We start from the raw sequence: 19,653 nt of genomic DNA, 5'->3' as shown, positions 1-19,653 counted from the left end.
GCTTCCATTTTAACTCGCCAAAGTGTGTCATTTATAAACTTGGCGAGCATGTATTGTGTCACGACCCGCATCCCATCAAATTGTAATGATATCTAACCCAACCCGCAAACCAACCAACTCAGAAGTAATCCTCAACAGAAGATAACCATACAAAATAATGAATTATAATCGCGAAATTTATAAAACTATCCAAGAATTAGTATCACAAGTCATGAGCGACTAAGAATGAGAATATACAACGCGAATATGAAAATATAACATCTATTCTAAATATTTAAAACTGATATACAAGTCTCAAACTACCATGAACAAGATGACAACTTGCAAATGGAACATTACTATATCTTTAATGCTTGCTCTCGAACACTACAATATCTCAACTGTAAAATAGTATGAATACTTCGACACAATATTTTGTAAGTATCAAGACAACTTCAGCGAAGTAGTGGCGAAGTTTTATCAAAAGATACTATTTTAACATGTGCAACTCATATACAACGCAACAATAGAGAAAGTTGATAACAATCAAAGTATATAACAATATGCACAGATAGGACATACGATAATGATGCAACCTATCTCAGATAAATAAGTTCAACGCATCAAAGCAACATATTTAATGATATGCACAATCAGTTTGACTATACTCCTTAATTTTAACATTCTTTTTTATCATTTGGAATTTAAAATTTTTTTTAAAATTAGTTCACTTTAATCCTCAAGCAAAGGCGTAGCATTTAAAATTTGTAGTACCCATTTTATCTTCCAACTAAACTATCCTTTTCCTCATAATTTTTCTGATCAGAAAGTGGGAAAAAATGTTTTTGAAATTTTGAAATGTAAATTGTTTCTTTAAAGAGAACACAAAAGCAAAACCCATATAAAACTGCTAGGTGTGGCCTTGAAACATCCAAAGTGTGGCCCACATGATCAGGAAGTGGCAGCTTTAAATGCTGCAGCAAATGCGTGGCGTAAGACATTCAGGTGGGTCCCTGCAATTTTGGCAAACTTATCAGCGTGTACAAGTGCTACAGCTAGGATGTACAATATCTTTAAAGCAAGTAAGATCTGAAATTCCTAAACTATCCTTATAGTGAAACTAGAGTGTAAAACAAAAAACCTCTTGCTAGTCCTGTGGCCAAGAATGTGTTTTACCTCTTTTCTTTAAAAAAATCTTGATGTCGGCATTGGACTAGCATTTAAATCTATAAATAAATAGTGTAAAACAAAAAACCTTGGCCAAGAATCATGTGTTTTACCAAATATCTTAAAATCTTGATGTCCAGATGTCAGCATTGGATTGGCTTACAAATCTATAAATACAAAGTCTTTGTAAAACGAAAGACACATCCATAAGCAATTGTAAGATCCGTAAGAGTTTAAGTTCATTGTGTCAACTACTTGTTTCTAAATATTTCCAAGTTCAAAAGCAAAAAACTATGGACAAAAATCAGAAATTGAGCTATGATATTGGCGTAGCTAAGGGCCGAGCCCAGGTTTGCATTAATCTGCATTATCTCTTCCATGCGATTTTTAACTTTAGTTGGTGATTTTTTTATCTGTTTAAATATTGATAATAGAGTTATTCCATGTAAGTTGATCCGAATATCACTGTAATATAGAAAATCATGTTACAATCTTAGTTTTAGTAACTAGTAAAATTGTCCGCGCTTCGCGTGATTTTGTTAAAGATTGTTTTTAACGTATATGTATACAAATTTTAATTTTATATGATGGTGAAATAAAAAACATAAATAATTTTTAATATAAAAAGTAGAGCTCAGATGAACTTCAGTTAAATAGTTAGATCATCTTTAAGAAAGGAAATGTGAATTCTTACTTATGAATTAACTACATAGATAGATCCAAATTCTTCTATTTAAATAAAAGACAAAAATATGGTAAAAATAAAGAAACTAAAACTAAATAAGTGGACTGCATTCTATTTTCAACATATGCTTCTTCTCCTATTGTTTTCCTTCATTAGTTTTTTTCTTTCACTGTTCTTTTCCTTTATAATTCTATCGTCGATCTTCCTCTAAATTATCTATCCCCTAAATAAGCTCTATTTGAGAAAAATCTCTACTTGTCTTCGATCCTCTAATTTAAAATAATTTTTTTCTTAGTCTAATATGTTTTTCTCTTTCCCCTTTCTTCCTCTTTTGTACCGCTACTTCCAAGTAAGTAATTATTTTCTTTTTCTCTCTGTTTTATGTGGTTGGTCCGAGAAAATCAGAAACTTCGGCCCCCTAACTCCTTCATGCCGTACAAATCTATATTTTCTTCTCCTAATTCTGAAGAACTCCAAAAAAAATTGCTTCTTCTATTTCAAGCTTTTTTTTCCTTTATCATATTAATAAGAAGTAAAAAATATCTAATCGAACACTTCGGGTTACGAAATAAAATTCGTCTGAGCAATCACTTAAAACTTAAGGGTCAATGAGACAATCTCAATCATTTACGTGCAGTTATAAAAAAGCAAATAGAAACTAATAAAATTCTGTATTAGAGGGACACTAAAAAATTCTGAGAATACTTTTTTCTAACTTGAAGAAATAAAAAATAATAAAAAAATATAAGATAGGTTACAAAAAACCTTGTACACTGCATTCAATCTATAGGCAATAAAAAAAAAATTTCAACATAACAGGAAAAAAAAGGTTGATAGTAGTGATACACAATGTACTAACACTTGCGCATTAGCCAAACTTGACAGATGCAGTAACATGCTTCCAATTCCTTCTTTCGACTCATATTTTAAATTTTAGGGATAAAAATAACTCCGCTATTAGTTCTTTAGTAATTCAACAAAGAGCCACTACTAACCCCACTCTACTCCTTTAAATTCTTCTTCATCCTTAAACTCATTGACCATTCTCCCAAACATTTTACAAATTCAGAAGGAAAGAAAAGGAGCCAAATAATAGAAAACGTAACATGAATATCTCATAATTAAACCTTTTCAAATAGTTCACTGCATCCATCGCTTATTCATAAATAAATTAAAAAAAAAAAAAAGAATATTGAAAACTCGGATACATAACTTTTCATGTTGTATTTCATGTATTTTCCAACAGGACATGATGTTTGGCAAGTGTAATGATGTCATTTTTCTCCATAAATAAGAAATATAAAAGGTTGGAAGTGTTGCAACTATTAATCTTTTGACCGTTTTAGAACCGTAACAGCCGTTGAAACAAAAACGTATCAATTATTATAGGGACTGATATCAAATTAATGTCATGAATGTGTAAATATTATATTAATTATTGAGATAAAGCCAAAAAATAGGGAAAAAAGATAAATAATATTGCTGGCTAAAGAGATATATAGACAAAAAGGATGACGACAACAAAAATAACATAGAATAAAGGGAAAAATGAAAAGTAAAACTGATTTCAACGCTGCAATCAATTGAATCAAATTCTATGAATATGTTCTCTAATTTTTTACCTTTCCTTTTCCATTTCGTTTACCTTTTTCTTCTGTTTCTTCCTTCTTTCGTTTTCCTTTTTTACTCATTACTTGTTCATTTTCAAGAAATAAAAAGTCAAGTTTCCTTTTTTTCCTCTTAACTTTTCAAAAGTAAAGAGAGTATGTAACCAAAGAGACTCAAAGGTATAATAAAGAAAGGTAACCTAAGAGAGCGAAGCATAATAGTGTATGTGACTAAAGATATATATAAAGCATTATTGATCTGAGTTTTTAAAATAAAATCGAATATAAGAATGGAAGGGTAAAAAAAATATGAATCTACTCGAATTGAAGGTTCTTAAAAGAGGCTTAGAAAGTATTTGTAATTTTGTCACCCCCACAATAAATTGGACTTTCTAATTCCTTCCACGTTCAAGAAAGTTTTCAGTTGTTCCCACCTGCTATTTTATGTATTATGAATTCATGACGGAAAAGATAACAAACCAATTAAATTTAAGCGAAATAATATATATAATTCAACCAAAAATAAAATAAAATAAAAGGCGGTATAACTGCTAGGATTGTTTTATCTGCATGTCATCATTATCATGATTTCTGGATTGAATGATCCTCTTTGGAGTGCCAAATACCTTAGTAGTCCTTCTTATAAGATAAGAAAGACCTACTCTTGCCCTATTTCTCTTTTATTCCCTGAAACACCAAGAAAAATAAAAATTAATTTGCATAAAATAGCAAGCACATAAAAAGATAAAAGAAAATTTACATTAGAATCCATTACAGACATGGTAGATTGAGGATAAACAGCATCCCATTCACCAAAAATAAAAAGAAAGAAATTTAAGGCTCATAACATCAAGATGAAAGAAAGTTACTACATGAGTGAAGACTACCTTAATCGGGGATATTTATAGGTTTGGGCAGATGTAAAGGTTTATAACTGATATGAAATTGTAATGCTTAATGGATTTTAATAAATAAAATAAAATACGTTTAAGAGTATTTAATGTGAGTCTTTGGGAATTAAGTAATTTTTCAGTTTCTATCAACGTTGCACATTTGTGTATCATAAATTTTAGAACGTGGGATTTAACTCAATTAGGCGGTTACTGGGCTTTATTGCCAAGGAACATTTATTTTGTTAATGCATAAATATAATTAGTAGATAATTTATATAGAGAACTGAAGGGAAAAAATGCAAAAACTTGAGAAAAAAGATAAATAAGAATGCTGGTCATAGAAAGGTGCCACATCATCTTGTATATGCCTAGCTTTATATAGATATATAGATTTCATTCCAACGAGTAGGGGCGCCTTTTAGCCTTTTTTTTTATCACATAGGTTCTATAGGAGGTTTCCTTTTATTATTATTATTATTATTATTTTAGCATTTCGGATAGTGAGCTTATAGTTAAGTTAATAAAGTTGATAAAAATCATAGGAGGCCATGACTTTAAATAATACTCCCTCCAATTCAAAATAAGTGATTTTTTAGTTGTTTTCATACAGATTAAGAAATTCACCTTTTAACATTAATTATCATTGAAATTGACCATATTAACTTTTACTATCTCTTCACATAAACACTCATAACACATACTCCAACACTATTTACTCCATGGGCAATGTAGGAAACAAATAATTAATTCATTCTTGAAATCTGAAAAAATCACTTATTTTGGATCACAAAAAAAGAGGGTCAAAAAATCACTTATTGTGGACCAGAGAGAGTAACAAATAGAGATAAAAAATATTTGTTGGATCTGTCTAAGCATTAATTAACAGAATTATATGATACTTGCATTGGTGAAAACGTTTAATGGATTTCGGACACCACCGGTATCGTTTTGTAACGAAAAAACTCTTCCTTTCTGCATGAAATTTATCTTATTTTTTTCACTCTAGATGTCTATACGTAAAAGAAGTTTAATTATTTTTAGCAACTACTTCCTAGATAACACTGTGATATTTTATGAATTTGTGATGCATCAGGAAAAAGGTAGTCAATTGATGGAGAAGGCTGGGACTGCTGTGCAGTCTGCCAAGGAAACAACGCAAGAGGTTCGGACTTTGTTAATTATTCATTTAATCTATATAAATAATTTATCCAGAGCCCGATAACCTCTTTTTAGAGTTTGAATCCCTTTAACTCAAAATCTTAGCTTCACCCCAGCATCCTGTATATATTAGTCTTTGCAATAAATCTAAATTTTTAAAGCTTATTTATATTAAAAATATTCTTTTTAATTTTGGTGATATTTTGATATAGGTGGGGCAGCAAGTGATGACCAAAACACTAGAAGCAGCAGATGCCGTTAAAAATGCCACTGGCATGAACAAATAAACCACGTTAATTTCTACCATATTATCGTTTATGAAGATCTTAGTTTCTTGTATTTCAATTGGGCTACCAATTTATGTTGCTTAAGTTTGAACTATTGGTCAGAAGTTCTGCGTTTCTGAATTATATTTTAGAAGCAGTGTCTGTAATAATATTGTAATAATGTTTCGTTTCTGAATTACTGGCTTTGCTGTTCTTATACTTTCGTGTTCTTTTTAAGACCATGATCTAACTTCCATAGAATATTAGAATTTTTCTCAAGATTACAACAACCTGAAGGAAATAATAATTAATAATTCTTATCAGTAATTTTCCTTCATCTGTTACGGAATTAAATGTTTTTTGACATGGTAGTTTGATTTATGCTTCAAATAGTATGGAAATAATTTCCTATAACCACTTATGATCTGACTAGAGGAAAATGACCCTATCAAAATATTATGTGTTATAAATAGAATTTTATTTATGGTGAATATCTATATTTTAGAGAGATTCTAGGGTTTGTTACTTTGTGGCTAAACTACTTTTCCTTATAAATAGAGGAGTTCTATTCCATTATAATTCATCCTAAATCAATAAGAATTCTCTCTATACTTTTCTCTGTAATACTCTTCTTCTTTTGTTATTTTATAACATGTTATCAGCACGAGACTCAAACCAATTGAGTAGAGGCATCTGCTATAGTCACCAGGCTTTGGATACGTGCATGGTGCTCAACTTTTACATAATATTAAGCATAATGATTGTCAATTTATGTTAACTTCTTTCAAGAATAAATTCTGGATTTACGGTAAGTATTTTACCTTATTATTCTTTTTTAAATTCTTGAAATTCTATAATTGATTTTAAATACAAGCAAACACAATAAATTTTGATTATAACTCTAATAGAGTTGGTGAGAAATTATAACCACCCGAAGTGGTAAAATTTCTATGTCTTGCCATGTTCAAATTCATAGATGATTATGGGCACAAGAAGTGAAAATATGTCCCATTGAATTTGCGTCATTCTCATTCCCTTAAGAGAATATGATAGCAGTGGATAAGTCTGAAAGAAGACAAAATTATCCGTGAAGGTATCGATGGATGTGGACGTGGCAATAGACCAAATTATAATCGTCATCATTGTGGTAATGACAATAATAAGGATTCTCAAAATAATCCTTTACTCTGTGAAAATAATATTTGTCATCGATTTGACAAGGGATTTTATAAAGCACATATAGATGATTATGGTCCATTCATGATGTGAATGTGACAATATGTGATTTATGAATACATATTTATTCTTGAAAGAATATGAACTTTGTCACGACCCAATTTTAAAATAGGCCGCGATGGCGCCTAAAACCGCCGCTAGGCAAGCCAACCGTGAACTAGCCACGTGATTTCCTCATTTTAAATAAATTTTTCAAGTGATTAAACTTTACTTAAATTAAAAATATTTAAGAAATAATAGATTTTAAATAAATAACGCCGAAAGCAACTAAGTGGAATCATAATCATGAAATAAAAACCAAAATCACGAGTCTACTAGTGTGTGTGCCAAGACCTGGTGTCACAAGAGTATGGGCTACTAGTAGAATATACAAAAGACTACTACACTACTGTCCAAAATAAAATCGACAGAACAATAATAACAGAAAGATTTCGGCTGCTGCAGAACGGCTCGGAAGGGCGGCTCACCGTGTAGTCTCGTACCAGGAGTCAAGCGAGCACGCCGGACTGATACCCAGATGTACCTGCCTCAGATCCTGCACATTTAAGTGCGAAAGTATAGCATGATTACATAAACAACATGTACCCAAATAAGTATCCAGTCTAACCTCGAAAAAGTAGTGACGAGGGGTCGACTTTAACACTTACTATGAGCTAACAATAATATGTCAAAATTATAACTAAGCATGTATTACATGAATAGTACAGAAAACTCAACAACAGGAAATCGTAGATACTCCTTTCACAAATATTAAGTCCCAAGTTTATCCTCATCATTTAACAGTTTATATCACAGGCATTGAAGCAATATCAGTTATGAACAATTCTAAATATTTATCATGCGCAATTGTGTCGAGGTCGTACGAGCCGATCCAACATAATATTTAAATTGTGCACTGCCTAGGATCGAACGACAAGAACCATAGATGCATCTACCTGCTACCGAGGCGTTCGGCCCGCTCCACAAATAGAAAATATTTTAAAGAAAATATAAATTCTCATTCACAGTCAAGTGTTCCATTCACAACTTCAAGTAGGTGAATTTAACCCTTTACAATTCTTTTATCAAATTCGAACACGACTTAAGCAATTAAATTAACAAGTAGGGGTGCAAACATTTCAAGTATAGCATGATACGGGTCCTACACTACCCGAACAATAGCATAATTAGTATCTACATACAGACTCTCGTAAACCTCGTACGTACATAGCCCCCACAAATAGAAACACATATTAATTAATTCACTTATGGGGTTAATTCCCTCTTACAAGGTTAGAAAAGAGAATTAACTCGCCTCAAAGCCTACTTTTCGGTCCAAGATTTGTGCTCAAACCCCTAATTGGGTGCCAAACGACTCGAAATTAGTCATATGTTAAATAAGATAGTCAATTTATGCTCAAAAGTTCATATCACAACTATTAAAGTGATTACCCAACTCTAATTGTAAGATTCCTAAAATTCACCCCCGGGCCCATGTGCCCGGATTCCGGAAATGTTCGAAGAAAGTTGTTACCCATAACTCCATGAAGTCAAATATATGATTTTTACCAATTTCTATAACCATTTTCGTGGGCAAATCTCATTTTTATCCAAAACCTAAGTTTTCATCCAAGCCCTTAAGATACACGTATATGCCCGTCACCTCGAATACATGTTACTTCAAAACACGTAGCATGTAACAACAAGATTATTTTTGAAAAAATTTCCTCAAGTCAAGGTTAGGCAAGATACTTACTCTTCTTAGGCTAGCTCTATTCTTCTAAATCCACTTTTCCTACTCCAAATTCAGCAAACGAGACCACTCCAGCCCAAAGAGTGTTGCACGATATCAAACAACATCATATGACTCAATACCCTAAGAAAATTATTTTTTGAACAAAGTCAACAAAAGTCAACCTTGGGCTTGTTGAAATGGGTGATCATCTCATCTAAAAGCTTAAACTGGTAGAATGAGCACACTTTTGTTTACTTAATTATATCTTCAACACCCCTCCCCCTTACGTGCAGCGTTTGATTTTTTTTTTATTGAGCCAAGCACGTAAAAATTCTTTTTTGTTATTGGGTGGCTGTGAGACTCGAACCAAGAACCTCTGCCTGCTCAATACCATGTTAAAGTATGTGTCCATCTCATCAAAAAGCTTAAACTATATCACGACCCAAAATCCACCTAGTCGTGAGGGCACATAACCCTAGTGCTAGGTAAGCTTAACATAGAATAAGGTATATCAAGTAAAAGATCAATATATAACAATGATATTCGGCTTAAAGTATGTATATTTATATGCATATTGCCTCGCATTTTACTCATGTTTCATAGATTTCAGATGTGTAATGTAATGATTTGTGCTATTCGTGATATTTCTATATGTAGGAATCCTCCGAAGGCAATGTGAGACGAATGTGCGTGAGTTGAATAAAAAATTGAATGAGATGGGAAAAATGCCACAAAGTAGCGTCCAGGCTAGTGTGGGGGGCTTGTGGAGTAAAAATCAGAACTTCAAAATCCCCAGCGCCAGGGCTAGTGCCCCACCCTACCTTGGGCGTTGGTGACGGTAATTTCTCCTACCTCGACCGTGACAAGGTTATTTCGATTCAAGACACCCCCAACTCGTATAAAAGCAAGCCTAAATCTATTTTGGAGGGGGAGATGCCACTTTGAGAAGACAAATACACACACGGAATACTCAGGAGCAAGAATTCTCAGTTTTTCTTCATCTTTCTTACTATTTTCAACTATTCAACACTTGTGAAATTGTTTTGATTTTATCATGAGTGGCTAAAACTCATAATTCTGGGGTTGTGATTTAACGATGAATATTTTTGTTTGAAGTTGACTTAACCTTGATTACAGTTTGCTAATATGTGATTGTTTCTTTAATTCTGTGATTAATTTATTCATTGTCTGTCCAACAGTTAGGTTCTATTTACTATCTATGATATGCTTGAGAATGCTACGTCTAGATTAGAGAAGAGTTGAAGAGGGCATGGTCTTAACTCTGAGTGAAGGGCGGATTTGTGGTTAGGATGGGAATATACCTAGTTACCATGCTCAATTGAATATTGTAATCTTACTTTGTTCTTAATAGATTGATTCCATAGGCATATATGCATTAATTTACTTTGAATAGGCGGGTAGTAATTCAGGAGAATACTACGAGAACAATTATTCGATTAATTAGCAATCATGAGGTAATTGTATGAAAGGGAGAGTTACTTAGAACATAATAGGATTTGTGAATCAATCACAACCCTGGAATATTCATCTCTACTGAATACACAATAATTATTTTGCTGCTTGATTAATTAGTAACTTGTTAGAATTATTGCTTAGTATAATCACACGTTTGAACTCTGATTGACTCGACTGAATAATAATCTTGGTGAAACTAGTGGGTAGCTAACACAAGTTTTCTATGGGTTCGACACTCGATTTATCACTTTATTATTTGTACGATCATGTATACTTGCGTGTGCATTTGGGAGCAACAAATTTTTGTCGGAGACTTGATTATTGACTATTTTACTAGCTTTAACTTTAGTTGTTTATTTCGTCAAGTCTAAATTTGCTCTGCTCTCAGGAAATACGCACCGGAAAGTCCCTCGTAATACCAAGAATATGTTTTACCACTTATCTTAAAACTAGGTAGGGTATGCCCGTGCTGTGCACGGACCCAACGTAATAGATATAGCCATAATCTTTTTTAATGGTACTTATAAGGTGATTTGTTTGACCCTTTCTAACATATTTTTATTCGAAGTTTAACTTCAAATGTGAAAACGAAGAAGATTCTGCCACTTTTTGTACTTATATATGCTATCTTAGTATTTTTAATATTGTAGAGTATTTGTTAATGATGGATTCATTTGAAAAATAATCTATCGCATATGCTATTAACAAATAAAATTAAAATAAAATACAGTAGAATGTACATGATGAAATTTGGGAGTGAATTCGTCTAAGTTCTCATATTCTTAGCCTATATATAGAAAGAAAAAAAATTTATCCCGTATGCAAGGATAATAAGTTCACTTGCAGTTAGAATTGCAATAGAATATTTTTTTTTGTTTCTTTCTTATTCTTTCTTTGATTTTTTATTACAAAATTATTTCACACGAAACTTATCTTGATTAATATTTAATAATTAGACATAAGTGTGGCTAAATCGACCATTCTTCATGTCAAAATAGATATCCTAGTTATGTACTAACTCTTTTTGTCTATCTAAGTATATTTTCGTTTAGATTCCATTCTTTTGGTGAGAAAACAAAAAAGTTTTTTCTTCAAAAAGGTGTACATGAAACTGAAAGTATAGAGCATTTTTTGCTCTTCCTGGTAGTTGCACATTTAAATTCCATTCTTCTCAGAGTACCCTTTTTTACCAATACAATTTTGAGTGATGAATTAAAATACGGTAAAAATTATGAAGAAAGAAGGATAGTTATAAAAAGAAAATTGATTTGTGCAATGTAGTTATATTTACAAATTTAAAGAGAAAGTATCCAAAGTGTGGCCCACATGATCAGGAAGTGGCTGCTTTAAATGCTGCAGCGAATGTGTGGCGTAAGACATTCAGGTGGGTCCCTGCAATTTTGGCAAACTTATCAGCGTCTACAAGTGCTACAGTTAGGATGTACAATATCTTTAAAGCAAGTAAGATTCCTAAACTATCCTTATAGTGAAACTGGAGTGTAAAACAAAAAACCTCTTGCTAGTCCTGTGGCCAAGAATGTGTTTTACCATTTTTCGTAAAAAAATCTAGATGTCGGCATTGGATTAGCATTAAAATAGATAAATACAGAGTGTAAAACAAAAAACCTTTCCCTGGTACCCTGTGGCCAAGAATGACCACATATCTAAAAATCTTGATGCCCAGATGTCAGCATTGGATTGGCTTACAAATCTATAAATACAAAGTCTTTGCAAAACGAAAAACACATCCATAAGCAATTGTAAGATCTGTAGGAGTTTAAGTTCAAAAGCAAAAAACCATGGACAAAAATCAGAAATTGAGCTACGATGTTGGTGTAGCTAAGGGCCAAGCCCAGGTTTGCATTAATCTGCATTATCTCTTCCGTGCGATTTTTAATTTTAGTTGGTGATTTTTTTTATCTGTTTAAATATTATTATTATTATTATTATTATTATTATTATTATTATTATTATTATTATTATTATTATTATTATTATTTTAGCATTCCGGTTAGTGAGCTTATAGTTAAGTTAATAAAGTTGATAAAAATCATAGGAGGCCATGACTTTAAATAATAACAAATAGAGATAAAAAATATTTGTTGGATTTGTCTAAGCATTAAATAACAGAATTATATGATACTTCATTGGTGAAAATGTTTAGTGGATTTCGGACACCACCAGTATCGTTTTGTAACGAAAAAACTCTTTCTTTCTGCATGAAATTTGTCTTATTTTTTGTCACTCTAGATGTCTATACGTAAAAGAAGTTTAATTATTTTAGCAATTACTTCCTAGATAACACTGTGATATTTTATGAATTTGTGATGCATCAGGAAAAAGGTAGTCAATTGATGGAGAAGGCTGGGACTGCTGTGGAGTCTGCCAAGGAAACAGCGCAAGAGGTTCAAACTTTGTTAATTATTCATTTATCAATCAAACATGATATTTACATAAATAGACGATCAAATTTACTATTTACTATTCTTATTCGGTATACATACATTATATATGCGCCGGCTACTTTTAGTTTAAGCGGTTGAGTGAACGGTTAATTAGATTAGTTCTTCAAAATTCATTTAATTTATAGAAATAATTTATCCAGAGCCCGATAACCTCTTTTTAGAGTCTAAATTCCTTTATCTCAAAATCTTAGCTTCGCCCAGCATCCTCTATATATTAGTCTTTGCAATAAATCTAAATTTTTAAAGCTTATTTATATTAAAAATATTCTTTTTAATTTCGGTGATATTTTGATATAGGTGGGGCAGCAAGTGACGACCAAAACACAAGAAGCAGCAGAGGCCGTTAAAAATGCCACTGGCATGAACAAATAAACCACGTTAATTTATACCATATTATAGTTTATGAAGATCTTAATTTCTTCTACTTCAATTGGATTACCAATTTATGTTGCTTAAGTTTGAATAAATGGTGAGAACTTCTGCGTTTCTGAATTATAGTTTGTAATAATGTTTGGTTCTTAATTATAATTGCATATTTAGTAGCACTTGCAGTAGATATATGATCCAAATTCACTTGGACGTTGTACTAGCTTTGCTGTTCTTATACTTTCGTGTACTTTTTAAGACCATGATCTAACTTCCATAGAATACTAGAACTTTTCTCAAGGTTATAACGACAACCTGAAAGGAATAATAATTAATAATTCGTAATAACAATATTCCTTCTTCTGTTACGGAATCAAATGTTTTTTACATGATAGTCGTTTGATTTATGCGTCAAATGAAACAATTTCCTATAACCACTTATCATTTGACTAGGGGAAAATGACCCTATCAAAATATTATGTGTTTTATTTGGGGTTTTAACATATTTCATATAATATTGATCTAACTAATAATGGGCCACAAATTCAAATTAAATCTTCCGTCAAATATCCTCCACGCCACAATTTTCGTGGAAATGACACTCGGTAGCTAATTAGCTAGTGCGTCCTGAATTTTAGTTTTTTAGTTTAATTTTTTGGGACACAATTATCCTGAATTATCCTGAAGTGGAGATTTTTAATTTAGAATTTCAGTACAAAATAAGTAATGGCTAATCTCTAAATAGCATCCCTAAGGAAGGTTACTATTTTGACCCTATCAAAATATTATGTGTTTTATGCTAATAAGCTTCCATTTTGATTCATCAAAGTGTGTCATTTATAAACTTGGCGAGCATATACTGTGTCACCATCTAAATCCCATCAGGTCGTAATGACACCTAACCCAACTTATTAGACGAACCACCTAATAAAAGCGTAACCTCAATAGAATATAATCATATAAACAATCAATTATAATCGCAAAATTTACAATAACTACCCAAAGAACTGGTGTCATAAGTCATGAGCAACTAAGAATGAAAATATAATGGTGATACGAAAATACAATATATTTTTGAAATAGTAAAAACAGATATACCAGTCCCAAACTACCATGAACAAGATTGCAGCTTGCAAATGAAACACTGGTATCTCTTCAACGCTTGCTGTCGTACTTCACAATATTTCAATTGACACAATACTGTAAGTATCAAGACTAACTTCAACGAAATAGTGGCGAGGTGTCACTTTAATTTGTGCAATTCATATACAAAGCACCGATAGAGAAAATGCACAGAAGCAGTATAACAAGTTGATCACAGTTATTAGCAAAAAGAAAGTTGATCACAGTTAAAGTATATAACAATATGTACAGATAGGACACATGATGATGATGCAACCTATCTCAGCTAAAGAAGTCCAATGCATTTACAATGCATCAAAGCAGCATATCTAATGATATATGCATAATCAACAATTATATGAAATATATCGACAAGAGCCTAATACCAAATATGTATGATAAAGACTCAACTTTTACATCAAATTGACACCTCCTATTTCCAACGTAACAACCTAGAACAACTTTACATAAATTGAAACTAATTAGTATTCCCTCTATTTCAATTTATATGATAATATTTGACTGAATGCTTAATTTGAAACTTTTGGTCGAAATAAGTAATAGATATTTGTGTGGCTACAAATTATTATTTTAAAGTTATATATTACTAAATATAGGAAACTGCCATTCTCATTGGGATTGACTAAACAGATTTCAAAAAAGAAGTGTTACATAAATTTAGAGAATGAAGGGGTATGTATTTTTCTTTTTAGTCTGTCTAAAAAAAGGATAGTAGCTCCATGTCAATCTAGTCACTATTTAACTCCGAGCCTTCAACATTTTATCTTGCATAGTTAATATCAAATGATTCAATAACATTTTAGTATATTGCACATATTATTAATTTAAGAGAACAAGATTTGAAAATTTTCTTTTCTTGGCCCCGTTTGGCCATAAGTTTTGCTAAAATAAATTTGGGATTTATTGTCAAAACTCATGTTTGGCCATAAATTTTGCCCGTATTTTGGCCAAATCCCAAATCCCAGAGCGGATTTTGGGCCAAAATTCCAAAACTTGAGAATTATATACATGTTTTTCTAAAATAAAGTTGAAAAATATGTTTTGAAAACCTATGTCCATACACATTTTCAACTTCAAATCAAACTTAACCCAAATGAGATTTTTCAAAATAAATTTCCCCTACCTTAAGCTCCATGTCCACTATTATTTTGAGGTTTTGCAGCCTTCTGGAACCCAAATCACTTGGGAAGCCGCTAATGCCAAGTGCTAAACAGTATTCTTCTTCAGCAAACTCCTCGTACGTTCCTCTCTGAATCAGAGACTCTGACCTTACCTCTCCACTTTTTTCTTTTCTTCGTTTCTTAATAGGGTAAAACCCTGTTGCTCCCACCCCCTTTATTTTTTTCTACTAAATTTTGACGGTACAATAGTAGTGGTGAATTGGGTCACAATTGTGATGAAGCAAAAACACTGATCCCCTTTTCCACTATTTTTTCTTATATCATAAATAGGAATAACGAATTGGGTTTCTTGCATTCCTTGTGTCCTTCTCCTACTGCTTAAAGAAAGCCTCTTCTCTAATTTACTCTTAATTTTTCATCTTTCTTTGTGATTTTTTACAAGTCAATTTGGATTCCTTTTTTTTTTCTTCCTTTCAAGGTGTAATGGAGGGAAATAGGGGCGGATGCACAGTTTAAGTTATGAGTTTATCCCAACCAAGTAGCTTTGGCTCAGACCTGTAATTGATTTCGTACCCAGTAAATCAAAGAAGTTGTGGGAGAATCACGAGCTCAAACCCATAAAGTTCAGATCATGGATTTGCTCCACCGAAAGAAAGCTGCTAGTCGTTTAATTGTTTTCTTTCTGTTTTCTTTTACCAACATTTTCTTTCTGATTCATTTTGCTTTTCTATTTCCTTCATTTTTTTGAGGTCAAATTTATTTTTTTAAATTATAATGTTATTGTTAAACATTTGTCATTTTTAACGTATTTTTAGCTGGAAAGTTATGTTTTTGAGAGCATTTGCCATTTTGTGGATCCGATTTAATCTATAACTGATACGATGTCTTTGCTATTAGGAATTTAGTCCTATATTGTAGGCTTGTAGTTTGTAGGTGCAGCATTTTGGTTTCACTTTCCTCAACTCTGGGCTTTGGTGGGCAATTGCTCTTTCTATCTTCAGGCAATGCACTTCATATGAAGTGTGTAGACATGGTTATAATTTTGTTAGGTGTTAACTTTTTCCTTTTCACTCTTTAGTTCAACTTAATTTCTTTTGGTTCTTGGACTCACAGGTGCGTTGCAAAAGGTTCTTTTGCATGTGAATTAGAATAAATTGAAGTGGGAATGGAGTGTGTGGTTCAGGGAATTATTGAGACTCAAGTAAGTTCACTGAGCACATTTCGCTTCTTGCAAAAATGTGCCTGCTAACTTTATGGCGTTGAATATGGAATTTAGCAATTGAATACTGAATAAGATTTTGACAGTGCTAACCATATCTGCAGCATGTTGAGGCCCTTGAAATTCTGCTTCAAGGGCTTTGCGGTGTACATAAACAAAGCTTAAGGATCCATAAACTGTGCCTTAAGAGTGTTCCAAACCTAGGTAAGTGAGTTTTCTTCGTAAACTACTATGGAACTAGGAACCACTAATTCAATGGTCATGTATGTAGATAGAGACAAATGCTGGCAACCATATATGCATCCATAGGAAGCCTTCTTACCTTAGCTGTTTGATATAGTTATTTTTTTCTAGTTTGTGGTCCATCTCATTCTAGTTGTATTACGGCGCGACATGGCAATTATTGCATTGAATTATGTGTAGGTATTTTTTGCTCAGTACATCTTATGTGTAAGTTGAGGAATTCATGGTTTTGGGTTCATTAGCTTGTTGACTGCCCTGTTTTTTTACAGAAGGTTGTTTGTTATCATGGTTTATTGATGAGATACTTGTGCTTGTTTGACATGTCATATCTTGTCAAAAGGCCACTTAAGCTCCATTTTATATTTTTCCTTTTTCTCCCTCCCACACTTTTCTCCTTGGGTTATTATAACCATGAAGTCTGTTACTTCTCATTCTCAGGCTTAGTAGCATCAGAAATACGTCTCTTATGTGATCTTGAGCAGCCGGAACCGACATGGTAAGTGATCTGTTTCATACTTTGCCTAGCTCTGGCGATATGTGAAGCCTAAATTTTTGTGTGAAATTAAATATAGGACTGTTCGACATGTTGGTGGTCCGATGAGAGGCACTGGTGCTGAACAAATCTCAGTCTTGGTGAGACCGATGATAGAAAGCAAAATAAGCAAGAACGCATTGCGCATGTTTTATGCACTTGGCTACAAGCTAGACCACGAGCAGCTGAGAGTTGGTTTTGCATTCCATTTCCAAAGAGGTGCCCAGATAACTGTTACAGTTTCATCCATCAACAAGATGTTGAAACTTCATGCAACTGATGAGGCAGTGCCTGTGACACCGGGCATACAGCTAGTTGAAGTGACAGCACCTGCTTCATCTGAAAATTACACTGAAGTTGTTGCTGCTGTATCGTCCTTCTGTGAATATCTTGCACCGTAAGTACCTTTATATTGGTTTGTTACCCTGAGGTGAATGGAGCATATACATAATGGGTTGAACTGAATTAGTACTTTCGACAGAGCATAGAAATATATATGTAAAAAAAATCACAAAATTTTAACAAATATCTGAACACATAATTTCAAAAGTATAATGGGGTCAGAACCTAAAGGTTGAACCCAGGCAATTTAAATCTTGAATTTGCCTTTGGTTGTACCTGGTATATATTGTTAGGGGAAACTAGTTTATTTACTTATTTCTATCATTTGGTAGACATACAAATGGTTTCTATTTTTTTCAGGCTCCTCCATTTGTCAAAACCCGGTGTGTCAACAGGGGTTGTTCCTACTGCAGCTGCATCTCTCATGTCGGATGGCGGAGGCACAAAAATGTAGTATTACTCCTTTGCAGCCACTTTATTTTTATTCTTTTGCATTTTGGTTGCGGTCCTCATTGCTGGATAAGACCTATTTTGCCAAATGATAGCCCTCCTGTAACTGTCGTTAAGATGCTGATCAATATACAGTAGTGTTTTCTCATAAAATAGAGTTATAGTATATCAACCAGCTTAGTTCAATTAAAGGTGCTGCCCTTTGCTAGATAGGTATGGAGATTTTGTAGTACCTTTTTTTTGTTGTGAAAAACAGAGTTTGTTATTAATGTGTTGATCTTCATATCATGTGGAGATGATCATATATTCTTTATCTGTATCAGATCAATGGTAGTGGACCGTTTTTTATATGGTTTCAGATATTCATATACTAATTATTTGGGGCACTAATTTATCAATTTCTATACTGTTTATGTGAATTTTGCAAAGTAGTTGATATAAACTGAGATAAGAGAAGAGTCATATTATGTTGAAGGCCAGCATTAACATAGGTAATAAAGCTTCAAAAGACCTTAAACGAGTGACGATTCTATCTAATTTTTATGGAAATGTAGTTGTTAGTTAATATTAAATGATCAGCTCATTTTAGCGGATGTTTAATATCAGCCGTCAGTTAAGTTTCAAGTAGTCAAAGGATGTGAACGTTGTGAACGGAAAGCGGAGCGAAAATTGCTCCTGTTTTGCAGAACGATTACGTCTCGAGTTACCTGCAAAACTCAAAACACGGCGCATACGAATATATATGGGATATTGCAAAAATTTAAACATGATGCAAATTCCCTTTGGACCATGAAGGTTGTCTTTGGACGATGAGGATGATGTCCTTAGACCATGACGTCCTGGGCCATGAAGCATATGATAAGCAATTCGCAGGCCATGAAATGGTGTCCTCGGGCCATGAGGATGGTGCCTCTGGACTATGACGCCTTTGAATAATGATGTGCAGTTTCGAGAGATCCTCAGGCCATGGAATTGTGTCTTCAGGCTATGAGGATGGTGCCTTCGGACTATGACGCCTTCGGACAATGTGGCGATGTTTCAGCCCATGAAATGCAAAGATATGACGATATCGATCATTTGATAGAGGAAACAGGTGATGCTTAGTCATATGCGAGGACGAGACAAGACAAGACTTAGTCTTGTATGAGACGAGGGCAGTGCTTAGCCCTATGCGAAGAAAGAGGAAGTGCTTAGTCTTATGCAGTGTAGCGGAGACAGTGTTTAGTCTCATGCAAGGAAATGAGACAATGCTTAGTCTCTGTCAAGGAAAGGCAATGCTTAGCCTTATGCAATAATGGAGGCAATCTCATGCAAGTAAAGGAGATAGTGCTTAGTCTCTGGCAAGGAAAGGCAATGCTTAGCCTTATGCAATAATGGAGGCAATGCTTAGCCTCATGCAAGAAATGGAGACAGTGCTTAGTCTCATGCAAAGAAGGCAATGTTTAGCCTTGTGCGATAGTGGAGGCAATGCTTAGCCTCGTGCAAGAAATGGAGACAGTGCTTTGTCTCATGCAAAGAAGGCAGTGTTTAGCCTTGTGCGATAATGGAGGCAATGCTTAGCCTCGTGCAAGAAATGGAGAAAGTGCTTAGT

The 19,653-nt window shown here is 33.2% G+C and overlaps 1 protein-coding gene and 2 long non-coding RNA genes across 6 annotated transcripts; all 3 read left to right on the top strand.

The window, feature by feature from the left end:
* Positions 1-1,334: 1,334 nt before the first annotated feature.
* LOC109238361 lies at positions 1,335-5,974 on the top strand. Its single transcript, XR_002069733.1, has 3 exons — positions 1,335-1,496; positions 5,425-5,493; positions 5,702-5,974. It is a non-coding gene; the product is annotated as an uncharacterized LOC109238361 (long non-coding RNA).
* A 5,940-nt stretch (positions 5,975-11,914) lies between these two features.
* Positions 11,915-13,202, top strand: LOC109238360. The gene is made up of 3 exons (XR_002069732.1): positions 11,915-12,037; positions 12,518-12,586; positions 12,944-13,202. It is a non-coding gene; the product is annotated as an uncharacterized LOC109238360 (long non-coding RNA).
* Positions 13,203-15,292: 2,090 nt separating this feature from the next.
* On the top strand, positions 15,293-18,412 carry LOC109238359 (mediator of RNA polymerase II transcription subunit 18-like). 4 transcript variants are annotated; one of them, XM_019404795.1, is made up of 7 exons: positions 15,300-15,392; positions 15,755-16,296; positions 16,390-16,477; positions 16,600-16,699; positions 17,177-17,234; positions 17,311-17,667; positions 17,973-18,412. In XM_019404795.1, exons 3-7 carry the CDS (start codon positions 16,442-16,444, stop codon positions 18,064-18,066), a joined length of 645 nt encoding a protein of 214 aa, XP_019260340.1. In that variant the 5' UTR covers positions 15,300-15,392; positions 15,755-16,296; positions 16,390-16,441; the 3' UTR covers positions 18,067-18,412. The 4 variants fall into 4 exon arrangements, with proteins under 4 accessions (XP_019260338.1, XP_019260340.1, XP_019260339.1 ...); XM_019404793.1 differs by lacking the exon at positions 15,755-16,296 and having other exon boundaries at positions 15,293-15,392; XM_019404794.1 differs by having other exon boundaries at positions 15,755-16,477.
* The last annotated feature ends 1,241 nt before the right edge of the window (positions 18,413-19,653 follow it).

Source organism: Nicotiana attenuata, unplaced genomic scaffold (genome assembly GCF_001879085.1).
Source record: "Nicotiana attenuata strain UT unplaced genomic scaffold, NIATTr2, whole genome shotgun sequence".
In the NCBI taxonomy this organism is placed as follows: Eukaryota; Viridiplantae; Streptophyta; class Magnoliopsida; order Solanales; family Solanaceae; genus Nicotiana; species Nicotiana attenuata.
The sequence above is the reverse complement of the archived record's forward strand: the minus strand, read 5'-3'. Positions and strand labels throughout refer to the sequence as shown.